This window comes from Lynx canadensis, chromosome B1, assembly GCF_007474595.2.
Source record: "Lynx canadensis isolate LIC74 chromosome B1, mLynCan4.pri.v2, whole genome shotgun sequence".
Classification (NCBI taxonomy): Eukaryota; Metazoa; Chordata; class Mammalia; order Carnivora; family Felidae; genus Lynx; species Lynx canadensis.
This window is the reverse complement of record NC_044306.2, coordinates 109,263,313-109,284,559: the sequence shown is the minus strand read 5'-3', so window position 1 is coordinate 109,284,559 and position 21,247 is coordinate 109,263,313. Positions and strand designations below refer to the sequence as shown.

The window sequence follows — 21,247 nt, the reverse complement described above, 5'->3', positions numbered from 1 at the left end:
TACAGAATCCCATGAGCTAACCTTGGAGTGAAAGCCTTAGAAATGGCATACAGATGAAAATTACCCATCTATTCTCCTTATAAACAATGACAGAGAACTGAGGTTTCAGTTGTGACCTGATCTGGAGTAAAGAATATAAGCAATATGCTTTCTTCAAATCCTTACCTCATGTTCTATCCCACATTCCTGGAGCTGTTACAGCATTTTCCATTTTGACAGTCTAAAGCATGACTTTCTTTCCTTATAAAAGTCCTACAGGACAGATGTCAGAGTATCTGCACATGGTATTCCATAAAGGTATTGTCTAACAGGCTGTTCTATTAGTAGTTGAGTTATTGCCTATAAAACACGTGATGTCTTCCATATGATGACTTAGCACTTTGAGACCAGCTACTATCCAAAAGAAGATCCCAAGAATATGTTTCACAGCCACTTAACATTTTAAAACTATTATTGACATTAAACAATGCAAAAATTGGGTCACTTGGGTGGCTCAGTCGGTTAAGTATCCAGCTCTTGATTTTGACTCAGTTCATGATCTCACAGTTTGTGAGATTGAGCCCTGTGTCAGGCTCTGCACTGACAACACAGAGCCTGCTTGGGATTCTCTCTCTCCCTCTCTCTCTCTCCTTCCTCTGCTTACTCTTTCTCTCTCTCTCTCACACAAAATAAATAAATAAACATTTTTAAAAATGTAAACATCCACATATCTTCTGTAGGTATGATTGTCTCATTATACATTGCTATCTGTGGCAATGTTATTTCTTACTTTATTTGTCAAGTGCAATACAACCAAGATATAATAAACAGAAGAAATTAATTTTAGCACTTTACCTGAGAAGTAGCAAAGTAAGTTAGCCATCTTTCGATGTGGACTGCATACCATCCAGGTACGAGGCATCTCCTTTGCAAAGCTTTCAGGTCTGGTGAGGCCCAGTGTCCGGTGGTAATAACTTCATAGAAATTAAACCTCAGGGCAGCTGGATCTTCATGAGATCGTTGGTGCTTTAACAAGAAAGTCAATTATAATATTGATTTTTTTAATGCCTGCACGGGTATGTCTGCATGTGTGTGTTTGATGTATGTATATGTGTGTCTTTTATTTCCAAAAAGTAATGAAAAATGATAAATTAATTTTAGAATGAAAAAATAGGGGGAAGAATGCATATATTAAAACTCAGGCTTTGGCGTATATACATACGTCTGTGGTTGTCTTCATGTCTAAAATGTTTAGGTTCAAGGCAAGAGACAGAATACAGGATTTTCTTGATGGGTCTGATTAAAGTGAATAGATGTCAGGGACTAGACAAATCAAGCCCAATGAAAGAGATTTAGATTGGCAGGAGTAGACTCACACTTTACTTTGCTCATTGTTTTAATACAGCTACTCCTGCAGGTTCTGACACTTTCCCCAAGACCGCTGTGTAGCAGATGCTATGAGTACAGAGAAAGCAGACGTCTATTCCTAATGCTTGTTTAAGTGTCACAAGGAAGTTGACATTGCCCCAAATCCTTTCCTTTTGCTCTCCCGATGGTTTCCATCCAACCCTGCTAATTTCCAAGTACTCCTCCGCTACTACTTTTCAGTACCAAATCCTCCTCGTCTTTCCTATCGAGCCATCATTAGTCAAGCTCAAGAGCCCAATATAAAGAGAGAGGAACTTAGCAGTCAATACAATTTCATAAGCACACACAAGCTCCTTACCAGAACAAAGTACTGCAATCGATTCTGGAGATAAAAGGATATAAGCAAAATGTCCTATCTTCAAAGAAATAAAAATTTTATATGGGAGACAATAGATTAACAGAGTGTAATAAAGTCATATATTTGACTAGAGGTACAAATTATTTGCTGCGGTAACCAGACCTATAAGTGATTAGTTCTGAATGAAAGATGATGGGTTTCTTTTTTAATGGTTGAAAATTTTAAGCTAAAATGTAATAAGAGAGATTTTTATAAGTAGAAAAAAATAAACATAGAAAGTAAGAGAACTTTTTTCCTTGAGTGAAAGTGGATGAATTGTGGGAACGGATGAATTGATTTTGCAAGACATCTAAAAGTTTAACATAAAGAAAATTAACTGCAGGATGAGGATGGGAGTGTATTAGGACTTGATACATTTGTGTACCAGCAAGTAATCTATGTGAGTTAGAAAGAAAAATCATTAAAAAAGTAAAGATGATTAAGAAGTGGTTAAACAGCAACCAGTGAGTGGTAGATTGGTGGAACAAATAAAACTTTTGAAGTCCTCTCATTTTTGTATATTTATTGACATTCTTATATGTATATGCATTATGCTGAGTACATAGACTACATAATACATAGAATTGATATAATGTATAGAAACCACATACTATAAATAAAGAAACATAAAAATATGTTAATGCTAAAATTTCTATTTTAAACCGTGATAATATGGAACTGTACTTAATCTGCCTATATTGATTTATAAAAGTTTAACACCAACTTTTCTTTATATTCCTGCAACTAAGAAGATTAGCATAGAAATATGACCAGAAGTCACAAAGGAGCATATTTTCTGGAAAAAAATCAACTATAGCTTCTCTGTGAGGCCCATTATAAAGATGTGAGGTAGAAATTACAGTGGCAGGTGACATTTGTAGGAGTTTCTGAATTACACCTGCTGAGCTTTGGATTTACGGTATTTACTGAATAGACAGGGCTAGCTCAGTAACAGGCTGTATTCTTTTGAAATGTGGGGCAGTCTGGGGACCCTAGTCTTAGCAATATGGCAATAAAAATATCATAAAATATAATTCCTTTCAAGTGTGTATGTTCAAAACATTTACTTGAAAAAGCAGGCACAGATTCTCTTTTATTTAAATAGTTTAATCCATGTAAAAAAAAGATTCATATAAAAATGCTCCATGGATTCTGCTAGGAGAATGTGCAACATTTTGCCCCCAGGACTTGCATTCAAAATTTTTAATTAAGGCTTCATATTTTAATGTTTTTGTCACAATGTTTTTATTTTTTTTATTTATTTATTTATTTTTTTTTAAATTTTTTTTAACATTTATTTATTTTTGAGACAGAGAGACAGAGCATGAACAGGGGAGGGGCAGAGAGAGAGGAACACACAGAATCCGAAACAGGCTCCAGGCTCTGAGCGGTCAGCACAGACCCCGATGCGGGGCTCGAACTCACAGACCGTGAGATCATGACCTGAGCTGAAGTCGGACGCCCAACCGACCAAGCCACCCAGGTGCCCCTGTCACAATGTTTTTAAAAAATAAGTGTATCTTGTGTTGCAATGTGAATTTTCATAAAGTGAGAAAGGAACATTTTTATATCTTAAAGGAAACAGTGACTCATGGGATCTAATCATAATAACTGGGTGTTGCTCCCAATCCCGGTGTTCAGCTTGGATCCCCAACCACCAGCAATCCCAATGTACAGGGTCACGATTTCTTGTCCATTATTATTTGTACTTGGCCATATATGTCTATTGAAGAAAGCCAAGAAAAAAGAATGAATAAAAAATGTAGAATGGATAAAAAGTGAATGAATAAAGAATTAACAAAAAAATTACTTGTGCGCTCTTTAAACATTCCCTTTTAGTCTTGTTTATTTGGGCATTAATTTATATGTGCATTGAACATACACTCACAGTGAACTATGAGATCATGGCCTGAGCCGAAACCAAGAGTCAGACGCTTAACAAACTGAGCCACCCAGGAACCCCAGAAATGGAAGGATTCTTTTTTTTAAAAATTTTTTTTTCAACGTTTATTTATTTTTGGGACAGAGAGAGACAGAGCATGAATGGGGGAGGGGCAGAGAGAGAGGGAGACACAGAATCGGAAACAGGCTCCAGGCTCTGAGCCATCAGCCCAAAGCCTGACGCGGGGCTCGAACTCACGGACCGCGAGATCGTGACCTGGCTGAAGTCGGACGCTCAACCGACTGCGCCACCCAGGCGCCCCCAGAAATGGAAGGATTCTTAACCAGAGGCCCACTGATATAATTCAGAGAACCTGGGTCTGGGAAAAAAAAAGCCTCTTTATTTTCAGTAACTTCTAAATGAAATTTTGCACTTAAGTTACCTATGATTTTACTACCAATAAAAATAACTTATTTTTAGATCACATTACAGGTGTTTCAGATACATCAAAATGTTGTTTATGCTCATCCTACTTCAACATTACAGAAGCATTAAGTCTCACCATTAGATCCTGCCATTTAATTTTTTAAGAAGTTTTGTTACGGAATTAAAAATTACTTTGACAATTATATTTCAAGAAAGTTGTTTCTCTGTAATTCTACATAGTTATATGCTTTTAAAGCATATTTCTGAGGGGTGACTCATTAAGCATCCAACTCTTGATTTCGGCTCAGGTCATGATCTCACCTTTTGTGACTTCGAGCCCCGCGTTGGACTCTGTGCTGACAGCACGGAGCCTGCTTGGGATTCTCTCTCTCTGTTTCTCTCTCTCTCTCTCTCTGCACCTCCTCCCGCTTGTGGTTTTTTTTCCTCTCTCTCTCTCTCTCTCATATAAATAAACAAACAAACAAACGGAAAAAAAAAATGTGTGAAAAGGGACCCATAGACCCCAGCAGCTGCCAGAAGGGTCTCATAGAGTCCTTCCCTCACATCTAAGCTAGTTCCTATAGTCATCCCTTCCTGGCCCCTCAGGATCCTGACAGGACTGATTCCAGGTTTCTCCCCCAGGCCTTACACATCTCTCCTTTTTTGGAAACACCACGTAATCCACATCATTACCACCATAGAGGACGGTTCCCTTGAACCCACTTTAACTTCTCTATAACAAGCGTGTGTCTTGTTTCTTTTCCCCTTTGAAATCACATTTCTGTTTCTACCTCCTACTTAGACTTTCCTTCACCAAATTCATCTGGGTTTGCTCTTTTCATTCGGTTGTTAAAGGCTCCACTTCTCTCCATGTCTTTCAACTCAGTGAAAATAATTCAGGCCTTGTTTTGCCTAATTGTCTAATTTCTTAGTAGCTGTTTGACACTGTTGTCACCTGCTCACCTCCTCTATTTGGTAGTCCTTGCTCCCCTGTATTCAGTGTCACCACATTCCTGGATTTCTTTCTTCTGTTCCTCTGCTGTATTCTCTTATCTCTCGGGCTGCCTGATCGTTCTCTATACTTTTCTTCTCTAAACGCTTTCCTTAGAATTTCACCACTTTGGTGGCTTTTTTGGCCTCTGATTCACAAATTTCTGTCTCCAGCTCAGACCTCTCCCCAGAGTGCCTGCTAACTAGCTTTACTGTTCCTTTCAGTACAACAGTGATTCCATACCTCATGATCACCATTTGTACCACGTTATTAGCACTTCCCCCTCCAACCAGTCCTGTATCCTTCTTCAGTGCTTCTATTTTTTGGGGAATATATACTCAGCATCCAGTTGCCCACATCAGAAATTTGATTCACCCTGACACTGTTTTCTCACCAGGGCAAACTGATTTTAATCCCTACCATCTCTTGATACTTTATACTTCACTCAGTTTCTACTTACTCTCTGTCAGTGCTACCTCATTTCTCTGCAGGACTATTGCAACAGCCTCTACCCCATTTCCCTGAATAGTCTTCTGTTCCACTCCACTCCATTCTTCAAATAGCAGATAGCCTGCTTTCTACAAGGAAATCTGGTGGTCACACACCAGCTTAACTTCTCAAAGGCTTTCAGTTACTTGGAGAATAGCAGTCACATGGTCTCCCCACCTGATTTCCAGCCCCTGTGTATGTCTCAGACTCATCTTCCACAGGTCTCCACCACAGGTTTTCCTCTCTAGCCACACAGAAGTTTCCTTAGTTCTTTAAATATGCTCCCCCTCTATCCCCACTCAGTTTATACTGAATCGTTCTTCAGTTTTAAATCTAAAGCTATCGCTTGAACCAATACTCTCCTAGCACCATACAAATTTCCACACAGAGCATTCAAAACTTCTAATTATATATCTTTGTGATTATTTGATTAATATATAGCCACATTTTAAAGTGGACACAATGTTTTAATTCATATTCGATTGTTTAGAACCATCATTAAATGTAGTTGCAGAATATTGCATTTCAGTGTGACACAAATCTATATTGTTGGGTATTTTTGTTTCCTTTTTTTGTTGTTGTTATTGTTTGAGTAGTACTGTGAAATATAAAGGGATAAGTGTCTGTACATCCCTTTGAACTTTTCTTTATGATTCATTCTAGAAGAGGATCCATAACACAAAAGGACCTTTATAAAGCTATTTTGATAATTATTGCCAAATTCGTTTTTAGAAAAGACCTCCATCTATACCCTTCTATCTCAATGTTTGAATATCTTTACCATCACACCCTTGCCAGGAGAGCGAACAAACATTAAATTTTTGTTGAGATGATATTCAAAGAGTATTATTTTAATTTATATTTTGTTGATCCCTAATTGAGTTGATCATTTTCATATAAATAGTTGAGCAGTTGCTTTTGAATGTATTTGTGTATGTGAAATGTCTATGCATCCTGTTTATTTGCTCACTTTTCTACTGAGATATTATGCTTTTTTATTTTTACCAATTTACAGAAACTTTTTTTTTTTTTTTTTTTTTTTTCAAATTAAGGGCACTAAACCATTTACCATGTGTTATTAAAGTTGCTCTACTTAGATGTGTACTTTTAATTTTGTTAGTTGTGGTAGACTAATATTTTACATGTTTATGTTATTTAAATCTATTAATTTTCTGATGTATGTTTTCTATTATTTTATGCCTGAAATTCCTTGCTTGACTTGACATGAATTAAATATTCAGCTTTTATTTCTTATAATTTCTTTTCTTTTTTTTTCTTTTTCACTATTTCTGTTTTTTGTTTATTTGTTTGTTTGTTTGCTTGTTTAGTTCTATAACATTTGACCATTTCATACATCTGGGCATCTAGACTTCATTTTGGTATTCATCATTGCTTACATGTAAGCTATGGCCAAATATTTACAACAGTATTTTTTACTGCTTCATACCTGGTACCAAGAGTATGCCCTGTCTGAGGGGTCGATGAGAATGGTGATGATCTTGGCTTTGGGGACCAGAGATGCAGCTCTCTTGGGAGCTTCTTCTGAATGGAAGTAATTAGCACTCTTTTCAAATAGAAAGTCACTTGTAATATTGGATGGAGTAGGGAAAAAGTCCATATACCTGAAGGCAGAGAAAGATAATTAATTAATCTGAGTTCTAAGTTTTTCTCTAACATGCTATGGATATTAAATAATTGAACATTTTTACATTCATTTATATTGATTTCTAATTATTAGTGTTACAATAGTTGAAATTGTGCTATTGTATACACTTTGAATGTGAAAAACAACTCAAAATGTTATTGTCCTAATGAGCTATTAGGGGAAGGAATGAGATGAAATAGGTGGACTTTTTTAGTTTATTGATTTATTTTGAGAGAGGCAGACAAAGAGGGAGAGAGAGAATCCCAAGCAGGTTCCACGCTCAGCACAGGGCCCCATGTCACTACTGGGAGATCATGACCTGAGCCCTAAGCCAGATATTAAGAATCCCACACTTAACTGACTGAGCCACCCATGCACCCGGAAATAGGTAGGTTGTTAAGAACAGAGGGAAATCCTTTAGATTTGGGTTGATACTCTGTGTTATTAAAAGCCAAATTCAGAAAAATTAAGTTTACCCTTGGCACACAGAAAATCACACAATATTGCCTAGTAAATATTTTAAAATAGTAAATGTATGTTTGCAAACTTGAATACAAAATTTTTAATTTGAGATGAAAGTACACAAGAAAGGAAGATGTGTAAGTCAGAATAGCTATAAAATCCTAAACAGATTAAGGCATAGCTGCTCTCCTCCTTTTTAACTTTTGCATAATTTGTAGTATGTGTAGCAGTGAGAACACATTATAGTCTATCTAGAGTAATTAAGAGGATATTTCTTGCCAGTTGATCCTGTGGTGCCTCAGTAGGTTCACTCTTCCATATGCTGTTGGAACATTCCTCTGTGTGTAGATTATGGAATCAATATGTTCAGAGGTTAACTCAGTGCAAGGCTTTAATTATGTGTGTAATCCTCCTTACAGCTCATCACTTCTCTAACCCTCAAATGTTTTAGAAATAAATAATGAGAGCAATTAAGAATTCATATAAGACACTTATTTTCCTCTTTGACATTTGTTATTATGTTTCCCAAATGTGAAGTGGTGAAAAGTCTCATCTATATTCCTGCTTAACAATTTGTGTTACATTTGAGCTCACAGATAAGTGAAAATTGCTGTTATGCTTTTAGTAACTTGCATGCACTTCCAAAATTCATTTAGTCTTTTAAAAGTAAGGTAGAACAGTGATATCCTAGGTGCGGCTCGGCTCCCTGCCTTTGCCCTTCCCCCACTCTAACCCTAGCTGGGTCTAAACAGAAGAAGCCTCTTGTTGAGGACAGGTTTATGTGCAGTGTTGACATAAAGTTACACAATGCAGAGGTATGCATATAGGGGCATTTTCCTTGGGGGAGATTTGTCTCATATAACTGGAAATTGGAATCAGAGACATGTTTTCTTAGAAATTGCAAAAAAGCTAGGATAAAGCTCCAAAGTAAAGATAAGTTGTAATATCAGGTTTATTCTATTTCAGTTTAGGGAAAATATTGTGATTTTAAAATTTTTCATAACTTATTAAATGCAAAGTAATATTCCTTTTATGCATGTGTGTGACTAGCATTAATATGGTTTTGGAAATGCGCTGTTATTATTTGCATGACAAATATCAGCTTATATTATTATTCAACATTCTACAGTCTATGTGGTTAATAAAGATACATGTCACAGAGTAGAAAATAAAACAACTTATTTATTTGTTTCCTTAAGCGTCATTTGTGAAGACAGATTATGTATTTAGTTAAAAAAATTCTAGGCACAGTAAAATAATAATATGCTTAAGCAGAATTTTAAATATCCTTATGAATAATTCTGACAAAATATCCCATAACGTTCTTTATGCAATCATATTAATTTACCAGAAAAATATTATCATTATTGCACTGTCCAAATCAAATTATAGGCAACACTGATTAAACATATCGTTGTTATAAATTAATTTCTAATTCACTATGGTAGAATTGAGCATAACAAATTTATGCTGTAATTATGTAGATGCCATGCATACATCTATAATTGCTCTGCTGTGATTGAGCATTTGTTAATAATGGACTTTATTTTTTGTTATTTTCCTTACCAATCAATTCCCTTGTGGTAGTTGTTGCCATTAAAGAATTGAACTTCTTCAAATGTTTTGGGGCTGGGAAGATTGCTGATGATGGAAGGGTGCATAAGAAGGAATAAGTAAAGTGCAGTTGTTCCTATTACAAAAAAGGAGGCAAAAGGTTATATATGACAACAAAGGAGATACAATTACTATTTAAGCAAAATTTTTGTTCAAAAAGTAATATTCACAAGGCCAATTTTTTTCTGGTGTCAAAACGATTTCCTTAAAATCAATTAGGTGTATTTCATGTGGCAACGATATAAGTATACTTTTATTAGTCTTCATGGTTCCATTTACCTAAACATCTGATTTAATATTTGTACATAGGCAAAGGTGAGCAGACTGATGATATAGCTATCTTTGTCCTCAATGTATTTTTTACATTTTTTTCTGTTTGAATTGCAGTAACTGTTCTCCTCGATAGGATGATACAAAGTTTCTGCTTTAAATTATTTTATTTATGGTAAGAAGTCAGTTTACTTGAAGAAGAAATATGAAAGATACCACAGGAGAAGCATAACATACAAAAAATGCAAAAAACACACAGGTGGTTGTACGAAGATATGACAAAACTAGGCATCTGAAGGGAATGATACTGTACTTCAAGATGGGAGAGAACTTCAGAAACCAATGGCTCAATTTCCCTCCTGGAGTCAGGTGAGAGGCTAAAGCATCAAGGGCATCCAGCACAATACCTGAACATGGTGGGTGTCATTTAATATTATATTCAAATCAATTCAATTCAATAAAACTATTCAACAGATGCTAACTGGTGCTACTCTGTGCAATCCCTGGTAATAAATCTTTTTTTTTTCCTGGTGATAACTCTTGATAATAAAAACTCATTTGCTGGCCTTGATAAACCTAAAGTGTATGTGTGGACTTGGGCCAAGTAAACAGGTATTTGCACCTAGTGAGACAGTTTCCATACTGAGAGAAGACAAGAGTGCCTTTCTAGTACATGAGAAAATGGGTGACTTACACTTGGGAAGCCAGTGAAAGCTTCCAAGAGGAAGTGTTTTCTCAGGTTTTGCCTTAAAAACATAAGTGTTCCCAGTAAGGTTGAAAGAGGAGGGCAGGAATCTGGAAAGATGGCCACTTGAATGTCCTACCCTGGCAAAACAGGCAATCAAATTGGATAACTGAGGCACTCGGCTGAACAGACTAGCTGATAGAACCCACTGAGTGTATGTATTGCAGAATGCTGAGGTGCAATCTCTGACCCTTGTTTCAACTTGAGTTGGGCCAGAGATTGAACGGCTACAGCAGAAGGCATCACGGAGTGACTGGGTTTTCATAGTTCTCATAAATCAAATTTTCCATTCTGGGAAAAATTATCCCCTTTTTAACACAGTGGATCCAGGAAGGTTGTTGGATTTCCTGGCCCTAGAAGACCTGGAGATGAGCTACGCATGTGGGCTGGCAGAACAGTAATGATTGCAGTCAGGAATCTGGAAGCTAAGCAGATCATCAGAGAATTGGTATTTTTTTCTAACATATCTTAAGCTCATAGGAGCAAAGTGTACTGTGCTTTAAGTATTGAGATGCCCACCTGTTTAGATCCTCAGAACTTTTACATGACCACCAAGAGTGAATAGGGGCTTGAGTAGTTAAAGGAAAGTGACAACAGATCTGAGGGGACCAATCACCTTGGAAGGAAGACAGGTTAAGGAATCTAGAATAGGTGGCTCCTAGTGAGATGGGAGGGCAAAAATTAATAAATGCCCCTAAAATTAATTACTAATTACAACACATGGAATTATGAGGGATTAGGGAGTCCTGAAGAACTGATATAAGTTGCTCCTGAAAACAACAGAAGCTCAAAATGGAGAAACTTTTAGAGGAGGAAGGAACAAAATGTTCCAGTGAGAAAAAATAAATTAGAGTATTATAGGGTATCTGGGAGGGAACAGGGAATTCAGAAAGGTTCTTTCTAAATAACTTTTAGGATGGGACCTACATAAAAATGTTTTAACTAACGATGAGAATGAAATGTGTATGTGTGTGTGTGTGCGCCCACATGCATGTGCATGCACAAGTGAGACAGAGAAAGAGAGAGAGAGAGATTTGAGACACACAAGAGAGCTGAGAATATTAATAGTTTCACAGCCCTGAGATGTTGAGAATAGATGGATCCAGGGGACAGATAAAGAAGCATTTTTGAATTATTGCTGAATATCGCAAAACAAATACATTATAATTTCACTAACATGTACAAATGTTTAATTACCCTAATGGTCACAGAATTGTACCAAATTTCCCCTGGGCTACATAAAGGCAAAGCCTTTATGTTCTGAGCCACAATACCTTCATGCCTCCAGGAGCAGGAAGGACATCAGGAGGCATCTGACAGGAAGGAAGGAGAAAGCACTTTCAACTGAGGACAGTAGGTATGTGGCTTGATACTCATATAATGGGTCATAGACTCTGGGCCCACCACCTCAAAATATATATTTATTTTATGATCACCTGTGTTTTCATCTATTATTGACATTTGTTTTTATCCAACGTCTTTGGTATAAATATTTTGTGGAGGAAGTAGAAAAGACCTCATCCCTGGTAATACTCTGAGAGAAACTACATTGTATTTTATATATAATTGATTTCTCTTCAGTTCTAACAGAGTTAGCCAGTCAAATCATGACAAATTAATATTGACAGTGGGGACACTGCTCTTCTGGGAGAAGTAATGCCAATGAACTATGGCTTTAGAATCATAGTGCTAAATTTAACCTTTTTGGAAACCCCCTCCTCTCCTGGTAATATCAAAATTTGACCCAGAATCATAAAGGATGCTTATTTGTCTGAAGGATTCTAGCAGTACTGGGATTTAATCTTTGAGTGCCATAGCCTAGGCCTACCCTGCTCTCTCCCTGTCCTTGTTCATTGCCCACTGTCAGCTAATAGGAATTCCTTGTAGGATTCAGCAACGGAGAAGTGGGACATCAGTTCCTTCCATTCTCACCTCACAACAGTGGAGAAAACAGGGGTTTGCAGACTACTTTTGTATTTCATGTTTATTGCAAAGGATGTGTAGGCCATGTTTAAATTGTTTAAAGACAACTTTGCATTGAAGACCATATTCTTAGCATTTGCTGTGTCCGGGAAATTTACAGTTCTGACAGCAGTTGGGAGTTCTGCCAACTAAAGCAATAAGGAGAACAAAAGAAGACTTTAACTTCTATGATTGAATGGATTTTAAGAATTATCACAACCATTTTCACATTAGAATAGCATTTTCTAACAGCATATAAAATATTATTACCATCCAATTCCTTTATTTTAACTTTGTTTGTTTGTTTGCCTTGGGGATGCCAAAGGCAGTTAAAAGCTTTATTTCCATACTGGCAGGTCAAATATAAATACAAACAACAAGGAGGAAAACTAGATTTATACTTACTAACCTGTAGTTTTCTCACAGAACTAAGAAGTAATAATATTCAAAGACAAATGATAAAAGATACATCTTTAAATTAAATTTTTAACATAATTTTACGACACAAGAATGTTTTATTTCTTTGGTAGTCTTTCCGGAGTTAGCACTGCTATAAGGGAGTTGGTAGAAAATTAATGCACATTTTAAACAACAACAGCACAAGTGATATATCTGAAAACATGTGCTGCTTTTGTTCCCTCCCTGCACACGTGTAACTTATTGTTGTAATACAATTTATATTCCTGGAGGAAGAAAAGATTTCAACAACCAACATCTAATAGTCTGGAAATTTTGCCCACAACCTTTAAAATGATCTACTTGCTTGTATTACAAATATCTTCATCTGGGCCAGGCTTATTTATTGTGACTGTTTGTTTTGTGTTATGGTTTGTGCACTCACTGATGAAAATGCTTCTAGTCAAAGTAGTGAATTCAAAATACAGCAACTCAATAAAAACTTTAATTAATCAGGACATGAGCAAAGTGTATAAAACTGTCACATGCTGAAGAAAGTATAAAATATTCTAATTGAAAGTGTCATCTCATTGGTGAAATACTTTCACTCTCTTTTACTGCAGTCCTATACACTTGTCCTTCAGCATATGAGAAAATACTAAGGGAAAAATGCCTGATGAACCTCAGGTGTATCAGATAATAAGTCCGAACCATATTTATACTTAATAATTATTTTTAAAATACAAATCACACATGTAGAATATTTTAAAGTAATAATGGAAATGGCTCTGGAAAAAAGTCAATTCAAGGCTGATCTACAGTGTAAAATAGTTTGAATCAAGGCAAGCACTTGCTTTATAACCTAATTTAGGAGATACTTAGCCAAAACTACCAAAAAGTAGAGATTAAAATCAGATACTGCAACTGTCGTACATTAACACAAAGTTGTCAAAAATTTGACACCTGTTGAACAGATTTAAAATCTACAGTTAAAAAGTTAATCCCCAAGTCTAATTAATAGGAAGCATTAGGTCCCTTTGAGGATCATAGCATGAAGATGATCTATAGGGATGAAGTACCATTCAAATAATGAATTTGGACGGGTGTCTAGATATTTCACATGGAAAAACCTAATCCAATTATACTGCATGGCAATATGTTTCATGACAAAAAAAAAAAAAAAAAAAAGAAAGAAAAGAAACAGAAAGAAAGCAAGTGGCAAGGTTAGCTATTCTTACCTGTTTTTTGTGGCCCGATGACAAGGAATTTTGGCAAGTGGTCACAAGTTTTCTCTCTGGACCAAATGTCTTTGTGCCGTTTATCATCACAGGGATTCTACAGGAAGGAAGAATAATGAATCTTAGTGTGCAATGAATTCCTCGATCTGTTCTGTAATAGTTGTTCAAAGGACAGGATCAAATTCTTGTCTGATACCTTAGAACTAGGAGTTAGAACTTGTTTTGCTTCTGGTTCTTTGATTTCCAAATTGTTTCCTTCTGAAATGGCACCTTCCTTTCCTTCAAGGCTAGAGCTTAGCATCAAGTTGATCTTGCTGTCATCCTCTTCTGAAGCTTGGCTAGGCTCTAACTGCTGAGATTCCAGTCTATATCTAGAAACATGTCCTCTGTTTTGTCTGTATACCTGAGCCTTCAGTTGTCTTAACCTTCTTCTAACCATAGCTTCTTGGATATCTGTGCTCTGCCCTAATCTTTCCTATTTCTCTTTCCCTGGGGGCTAGATGGCCAACCTTGAACTCCATACTTAGCCAACTTTTCCTTTCCTTTTTGCACTATGTTCTATTCTGTGCTGATCCAGCAAATCCTAAGGTTTGGTCATACCCTACAAGTTGATAGCATATAGATCAACATTTGTAGCCTGTACCTCCCTCCTGAGCTCCTAACCTATATTTTAAATGGCATCTGTATAATTGTTATATAGATGTGGTGAGTAAATGCCAGGCCCAAAATACCCATAGATCCAATTTTATCTCCATCTCAACCTTCTCCTGTTTCATTCTCCTCCCATTTCATTTGAGTGACCCACATTTATTATCTAAATCATGACACTTTTGAGAATTCAAAGGGCTATTAAATGAAAATAATACAATTTTTAAAATATGTATTAACTGACAAATTGGTTTTATTATATTGTTAATTTAAATAATATATTCAAAAATCATTTTCACAAATAAAATTCTGTCTAAATAAAAACATTAGGTATTAAAACAATTACAATTTTATATTATTATCCAAATATTAAAAATGACATAAAATGACTAAACATTTATGATTCATATTTGTGTATTTTAATATGTTCTTTAGCCACGTCTTTTTTTCTTTTGTTTGTTTATTTATTTATTTGTTTGTTTCTTTATGTATTGAGAGAGAGACAGAGTATGAGTGAGGGAGGGACAGAGAGAAGAGAGAAACACAGAATCCAAACACAGAGTCAAAGCCCCAGGCTTTGAGCTGTCAGCATAGAGCCTGACATGGGGCTTGAACTCACGAACCATGAGATCATGACCTGAGCCGAAGTTGGATGCTTAACTGACTGAGCTGTCCAGGGTGCCCCTAGCGACATCTTTTTCTAATACCATGCCAGGACAGTTCCTCTCAAGAATGATTGTTTTCAGCATGATCTTATTATGTTTTACTGTTCCATAAAATTGCCTGCAATCTTTTTCAAAGTTACACTTATGATTAATTAATTTGAAAATGTTGATACTTTCAATTGACTCTTCTCTATTGAACACTATATTTTTAACTGGGGAAATATTTTCTTTATAGAGGTGAAGTAAGCTCAGAGTAAATTCTGCTAAAGGAAATTTGTTCTGTTATTTACAATTCTATTTTTTCCATATTGAAATATCTATTAGAGGCCGAATATTTCACAGTTATTTTCCATTTAGAGTCTCTTTCTTTGAATATTTTCCTTTGAATATTTTTCAAGAATAAACTTGTTAAATAAGTCATCTGTAATTGAAACTTTTTTTTTTTTTAATTTTTTTTTTTTTCAACATTTATTTATTTTTGGGACAGAGAGAGACAGAGCATGAACGGGCAAGGGGCAGAGAGAGAGGGAGACACAGAATCGGAAACAGGCTCCAGGCTCCGAGCCATCAGCCCAGAGCCTGACGCGGGGCTCGAACTCACGGACCGCGAGATCGTGACCTGGCAGAAGTCGGACGCTTAACCGACTGCGCCACCCAGGCGCCCCATAAACTTTTGACCATTTTGCCAAATATAAGTGCTGCAAAATCATAGACTTTTCAACGTTACATTCCAGCACAGAATATAAATTTATCTAATTAAAAAAAGAGACCCATCAAGAAATGCTTATCACAGTTGAACTTCCAAAGTTCAATTAAAGAATGCCAAATTAAACCCTCTAGTTCATTTGAATTCTCATTACTTAATTTGTTCAGTCTCCTCCCTTCTTGCTTTGGAGCTTTTTAAGATCACAAAAAGCACTAAAGGAAGAGAAAAATATTACTTAAATATATTTTTTCTCAAAGTAATATTTTAACATTTTTATCAAAAATAGTATCAAAGCTGTTTGTCCTCAGTGTCATCATATAGACTGAAAGGGTTAGATCGTCTTGACATTCCACAGAACTTAACTACTAGTCTTCTATATTGACTTCATGTTAATTATATCTGATAGGTTCCAAGTGTCAAGTACTCTGTTGTCTTTGTAAGACACATGCACTCCAGAGGGTAGAAGTTTCAGGGAACCACCACCGTGTGTGGTTTTTCAAGGTCCACTGGTCTGGATCATACTGAGACATCTCTTCTGAGTAAGGGTCTATTTTTGTTCTTTGTGACTCCGATGACTAAGAAAGAACACAGGGCTTGATAGGCCTCTTTGGGTTTTGGAAGCAACATTTTATTGCACTGGGGAATATTGATCTGAGGCATTGACAGGATGATGCAGAAAATTGCTAGTTTTCGAGCCCAGAACAAGGAAGAGTCCTGCAAGAGGTTAAGACTGAGGTACAAGCAGCTCTCCCACTTGGATCATACCTCTGGGCAGACCTAGGGTACTATGGCATCCCTGCCAAGTAGAGTTTTGGTTACGCCCCAGAGGAGAATTGCAGTGTGCACTCCTAAGGTTCTGTAGCAGGGTGTGCCACTGGCAGCAGTCATTCAAACTGGTATCTACTCCTGGTATGCTACTGGGCCCTAGAGGAGATAGTGTTTCTCATGGATTTTCAAAGTGACTGGGTGGCCATAACTGGACATCATAATTTGAGCATTGGCAGCCCCACCAAATCCTAAATTCAGTTGTACCCACTAGCAATTCATTGTTAGATGGGAGTGGTATGTCTGGGATCGAGCTCAAGCTGATCCAAAGGCTATAGATGACCTTTACAAATGAGTCACCTAGACCCTCATGTCACCTATCACTGTTCCACCAATGCCTCTATATCAGCTTATTCCTATATTTTCATGGGAGGCCCCCTATATCTGCTGATGAAGAGGGGGAAACTCAAGCTTGTTTGTGGATAGATTGACCCACATGTTAGCAGAGGCTGAAAGTGGACTGCTGTTGCACTATAAGCCCTTAAAAACTAGTGGCTAAGGGAAAACTTCCAATTAACAGAGTTATGGGCAATGTTCTTAGTCATCTACTTTTTTTGTGGATAGACTAGTAGGGCAATATAAGGATAGAACAGATGAATAGGCAGTGGTGAATAGGTTACCCAAGAGACTGAAAGGAGTGACATGAGAGTATTAGGGCTAATAAGTTCTAGGGTAAAGACATGTTGATGGACTCATGGTAGTGACCAAAAAGTTTGATGATCTTTGTACTGTGCATTAATGTACACCAAAGATATTCAAGGTAGAAGTGTAAACAACCAAGTGGACCGAATGATTCAGCCAGTTCCCAACATTCCCACATGTCACCTAAGCTCTGTCCTTAGCCAGCCCTTTGCTGGAGCAATGGGTTTGTGAATGGAGTACCTACAGTATCAAGATGGAAGCCATTCATAAGCTTCCTTCTCCCAAGTCTGCTCTAGTTACAGCCACTGTTGAGTATCTGACCTGCCAGTAACAGAGAACAGTTCTCTGTTAATAGTTCTGTGTAAATCCCAGAAATTGACTACCCCACCACTTAATAGAAAATTGATTTTGGACACTTTTACTTTGAAAAGGGCAGTGATTCATCCTGACCCATACTGACACATATTCAGAGTATGGATTTGCCTTCTCTAGTCACATAGGCTGTATCCTCTTCTCTTTCCTGTTTTACTTTTTCCCTTATAGGTTTTTCTCTTTTTTTAATATGAAATTTATTGTCAAATTGGTTTCCATACAACACCCAGTGCTCATCCCAACAGGTGCCCTCCTCAATACCCATAACCCATCCTCTCCTCCCTCCCACCCCCCATCAACCCTCAGATTGTTCTCAGTTTTTAAGAGTCTCTTATGGTTTGCCTCCCTCCCTGTCTAAGTTTTTTCCCCTCCCCCTCCTCCATGGTCTTCTGTTAAGTTTCTCAGGATCCACATAAGAGTGAAAACATATGGTATCTGTCTTTCTCTGTATGACTTATTTCACTTAGCATAACACTCTCCAGGCCCATCCATATTGCTACAAAAGGCCATATTTCATTCTTTCTCATTGCCAAGTAGTATTCCATTGTGTATATAAACCACAATTTCCTTATCCATTCATCAGTTGATGGACATTTAGGCTCTTTCCATAATTTGGATATTTTTGAAAGTGCTGCTATCAACATTGGGGTACAAGTACCCCTATGCATCAGCACTCCTGTATCCCTTGGGTAAATTCCTAGCAGTGCTATTGCTGGGTCATAAGGTAGGTCTATTTTTAATTTTTTGAGGAACCTCCACACTGTTTTCCAGAGTGGCTGCACCAGTTTGCATTCCCACCAACAGTGCAAGAGGGTTCCCATTTCTCCACGTCTTCTCCAGCATCTATAGTCTCCTGATTTGTTCATTTTAGCCACTCTGACTGTCATGAGGTGATATATCTCAGTGTGGTTTTGATTTGTATTTCTCTGAGGAGGAGTGATGTTGAGCATCTTTTCATGTGCCTGTTGGCCACCTGGATGTCTTCTTTAAAGAAGTGTCTATTCATGTTTTCTGCCCATTTCTTCACTGGATTATTTGTTTTTTGGGTGTGGAGTTTGGTGAGTTCTTTATAGATTTTGGATACTAGCCCTTTGTCTGATATGTCATTTGCAAATATCTTTTCCCATTCGGTAAATTGCCTTTTAGTTTTGTTGATTGTTTCCTTTACAGTGCAGAAGCTTTTTATCTTGATGAGGTCCCAATAGTTCATTTTTGCTTTTAATTCCCTTGCCTTTGGGGATGTGTCAAGTAAGAAATTGATGCGACTGAGGTCAGAGAAGTTTTTTCCTGCTTTCTCCTCTAGGGTTTTGATGGTTTCTTGTCTCACATTCAGGTCCTTTATCCATTTTGAGTTTGTTTTTGTGAATGGTGTAAGAAAGTGGTCTAGTTTCATTCTTCTGCATGTTGCTGTCCAGTTTTCCCAGCACCATTTGTTAAAGAGACTTTTTTCTGAGAGTATCTCTTCAATAAATCATTTGAAGCCAAATTTCGTATCTCAGATTTTATTCCAATTAACTTTCCATCCCCAGCTTCTATTGTAACATGAATGCAGTGCAAAGTAAAAAGACAAATAATATATAAAGACAACTGTACTTTGTGAGAATTCGCCTTGGAAAAAGTTAGGGTACACTTTGTGGGTTTTTGTATGAATTCATCTGTAGAAACGGTGATGAAATGAGTTAATTACAAGCCAATAAACTTCACATTTTTTTACTCATTTTGCACAATAACTTAAATTTTATTTTATTTTTACCAGTGTCTTTAATTTATGTCATCTTTTTATTCAACTAGTATTCAATCTCAAATCCTTAATAGTCTAGCTTCAGTTTAATTCCATAACCATAATTTTCACTATGGCAGAGAAGAGTAGACTATTTGGTTTCCTTTTATTCTTTCAGTTATGGAACATTCCTTTATTTTGCATAGTCTATAGGTTTCAGCCAGAGACTATATTTCACAATCTCTTTTGAATCAAGTTTTCTTCATCTGAATTATTTCAGTCCAAAGGAAAGTATGCCAAAATGATGTAAAGTATCTTCTAAAGGGTAAAACCACTCTCCTTGGATTTTCCCTTTCCTAATGACTGTCAGCTGTAAAATGGTTACAATTGCAACATGTGCCTTGGACTCAGAGACATTGAACAGTTGCCAACCTGGGGCCCCGGATGACCCTCTATGTGGAATAGAGCTATCTAATGCTCTTAAATGTCCTGTCCATTTTTAGACAGTTGTATGAGTGAGATATATATATCTGTTTTATTTAGTCAATTTATTGTTTGAAATGTAATCATTATAGCAACATTGCCTATACTCTAACTCAATGTGTTTCAAAGCACTTGTCTATGAGAAGATAAGGAACTTGAGTCAGAATGTGAATTATTGAACTGCTTACTGTAATAAGAACATCCTGCTACAAGCAAAAACAAAATTCCAGCTGAAGCAGCCAGCGTGTTCAGTGATATAGTTGGTTTATAAGTTTCACAACGTTCTTGTCTCATAGCAAATCAGCAAAAAGCAATTCAAGCCCTTTCATGGACCACACTTTGAGTAGCACTGCTCTGAATTAACAATCACCAACACCATACACAAAAATAAACTCAAAATGAATAAAGAACCTAAGTGTGAGCCCTGAAACCATAAAATTCCTAGAATAAAACAAGCAAACAGGCAGTAATATCTTTTAAATAGGCCTTAGTAACATTTTTCTAGATATATCTCCTCAGGCAAGGGAAACAAAAGCAAAAATAAATTATTGGGACACCAAAATAAAATCCTTTCTATAGCAAAGGAAACCACCAACAAAATAAAAAAGGGAGAAGATATATGCAAATGATATATCAGACAATGGGTTAATAACCAAAATATATAAAAACTTTTACAACTCAACACTGAAATAAATCCAATTAAAAGATGGGCAAAGGGCCTGAACAGACAGTTTTCTAAAAAAGACATGCAGGTGGCCAACAGACACATGAAAAGATGCTCAACATCACTAATCATCAATGAAATGCAAATCAAACCACAATGAGGTATCACCTTACACCTGCCAGAATGGCTGGAATCAAAGACAAGAAACAACAAGTATTGGTGAGGATGTGGAGAAAAGGGAACCCTCTTGCACTGTTGGCAGGGATGTAAACTGGTACAGCCACCATGGAAAACAATACGGAGATACCTCAAAAAAGTAAGAATAGAAATACCATATGATCCAAGAACTCTACTGGGTATTTACCCAAAGAAAATAAAAACACTAATTCAAAAAGATATATGCACCTCTATATGTTTACTGCAGCATTATTTACAGTAGTCAAGATATGGAAGTAACCTAAATGTCCATCTATAATTGAATAAATAGAGAATATGTGGCATATACATACAACAGAGCATTACCAAAACATAAAAGAGAACGAGATCTTGACATTTGTGACTACACGGATGGACCTAGAGGGTATTTTGCTAAGTGAAGTAAGTCAGACAGAGGAAGACAAATGCCATATGATTTTGCTTATATATGGAATCTAAAAAA

General features: G+C 36.6%; 1 protein-coding gene across 1 annotated transcript in view; it reads right to left on the bottom strand.

Annotated features, from left to right (window-relative positions):
- The window catches only part of LOC115512302 (bifunctional heparan sulfate N-deacetylase/N-sulfotransferase 4-like), a 424,934-nt gene that overhangs the window by 7,449 nt on the left and 396,238 nt on the right, over positions 1 to 21,247 (bottom strand). The window contains 4 exon segments of the mRNA XM_032592912.1: positions 835 to 1,005; positions 6,980 to 7,154; positions 9,206 to 9,329; positions 13,865 to 13,961. Of these exon segments, the coding sequence (XP_032448803.1) occupies positions 835 to 1,005; positions 6,980 to 7,154; positions 9,206 to 9,329; positions 13,865 to 13,961 (567 nt within the window).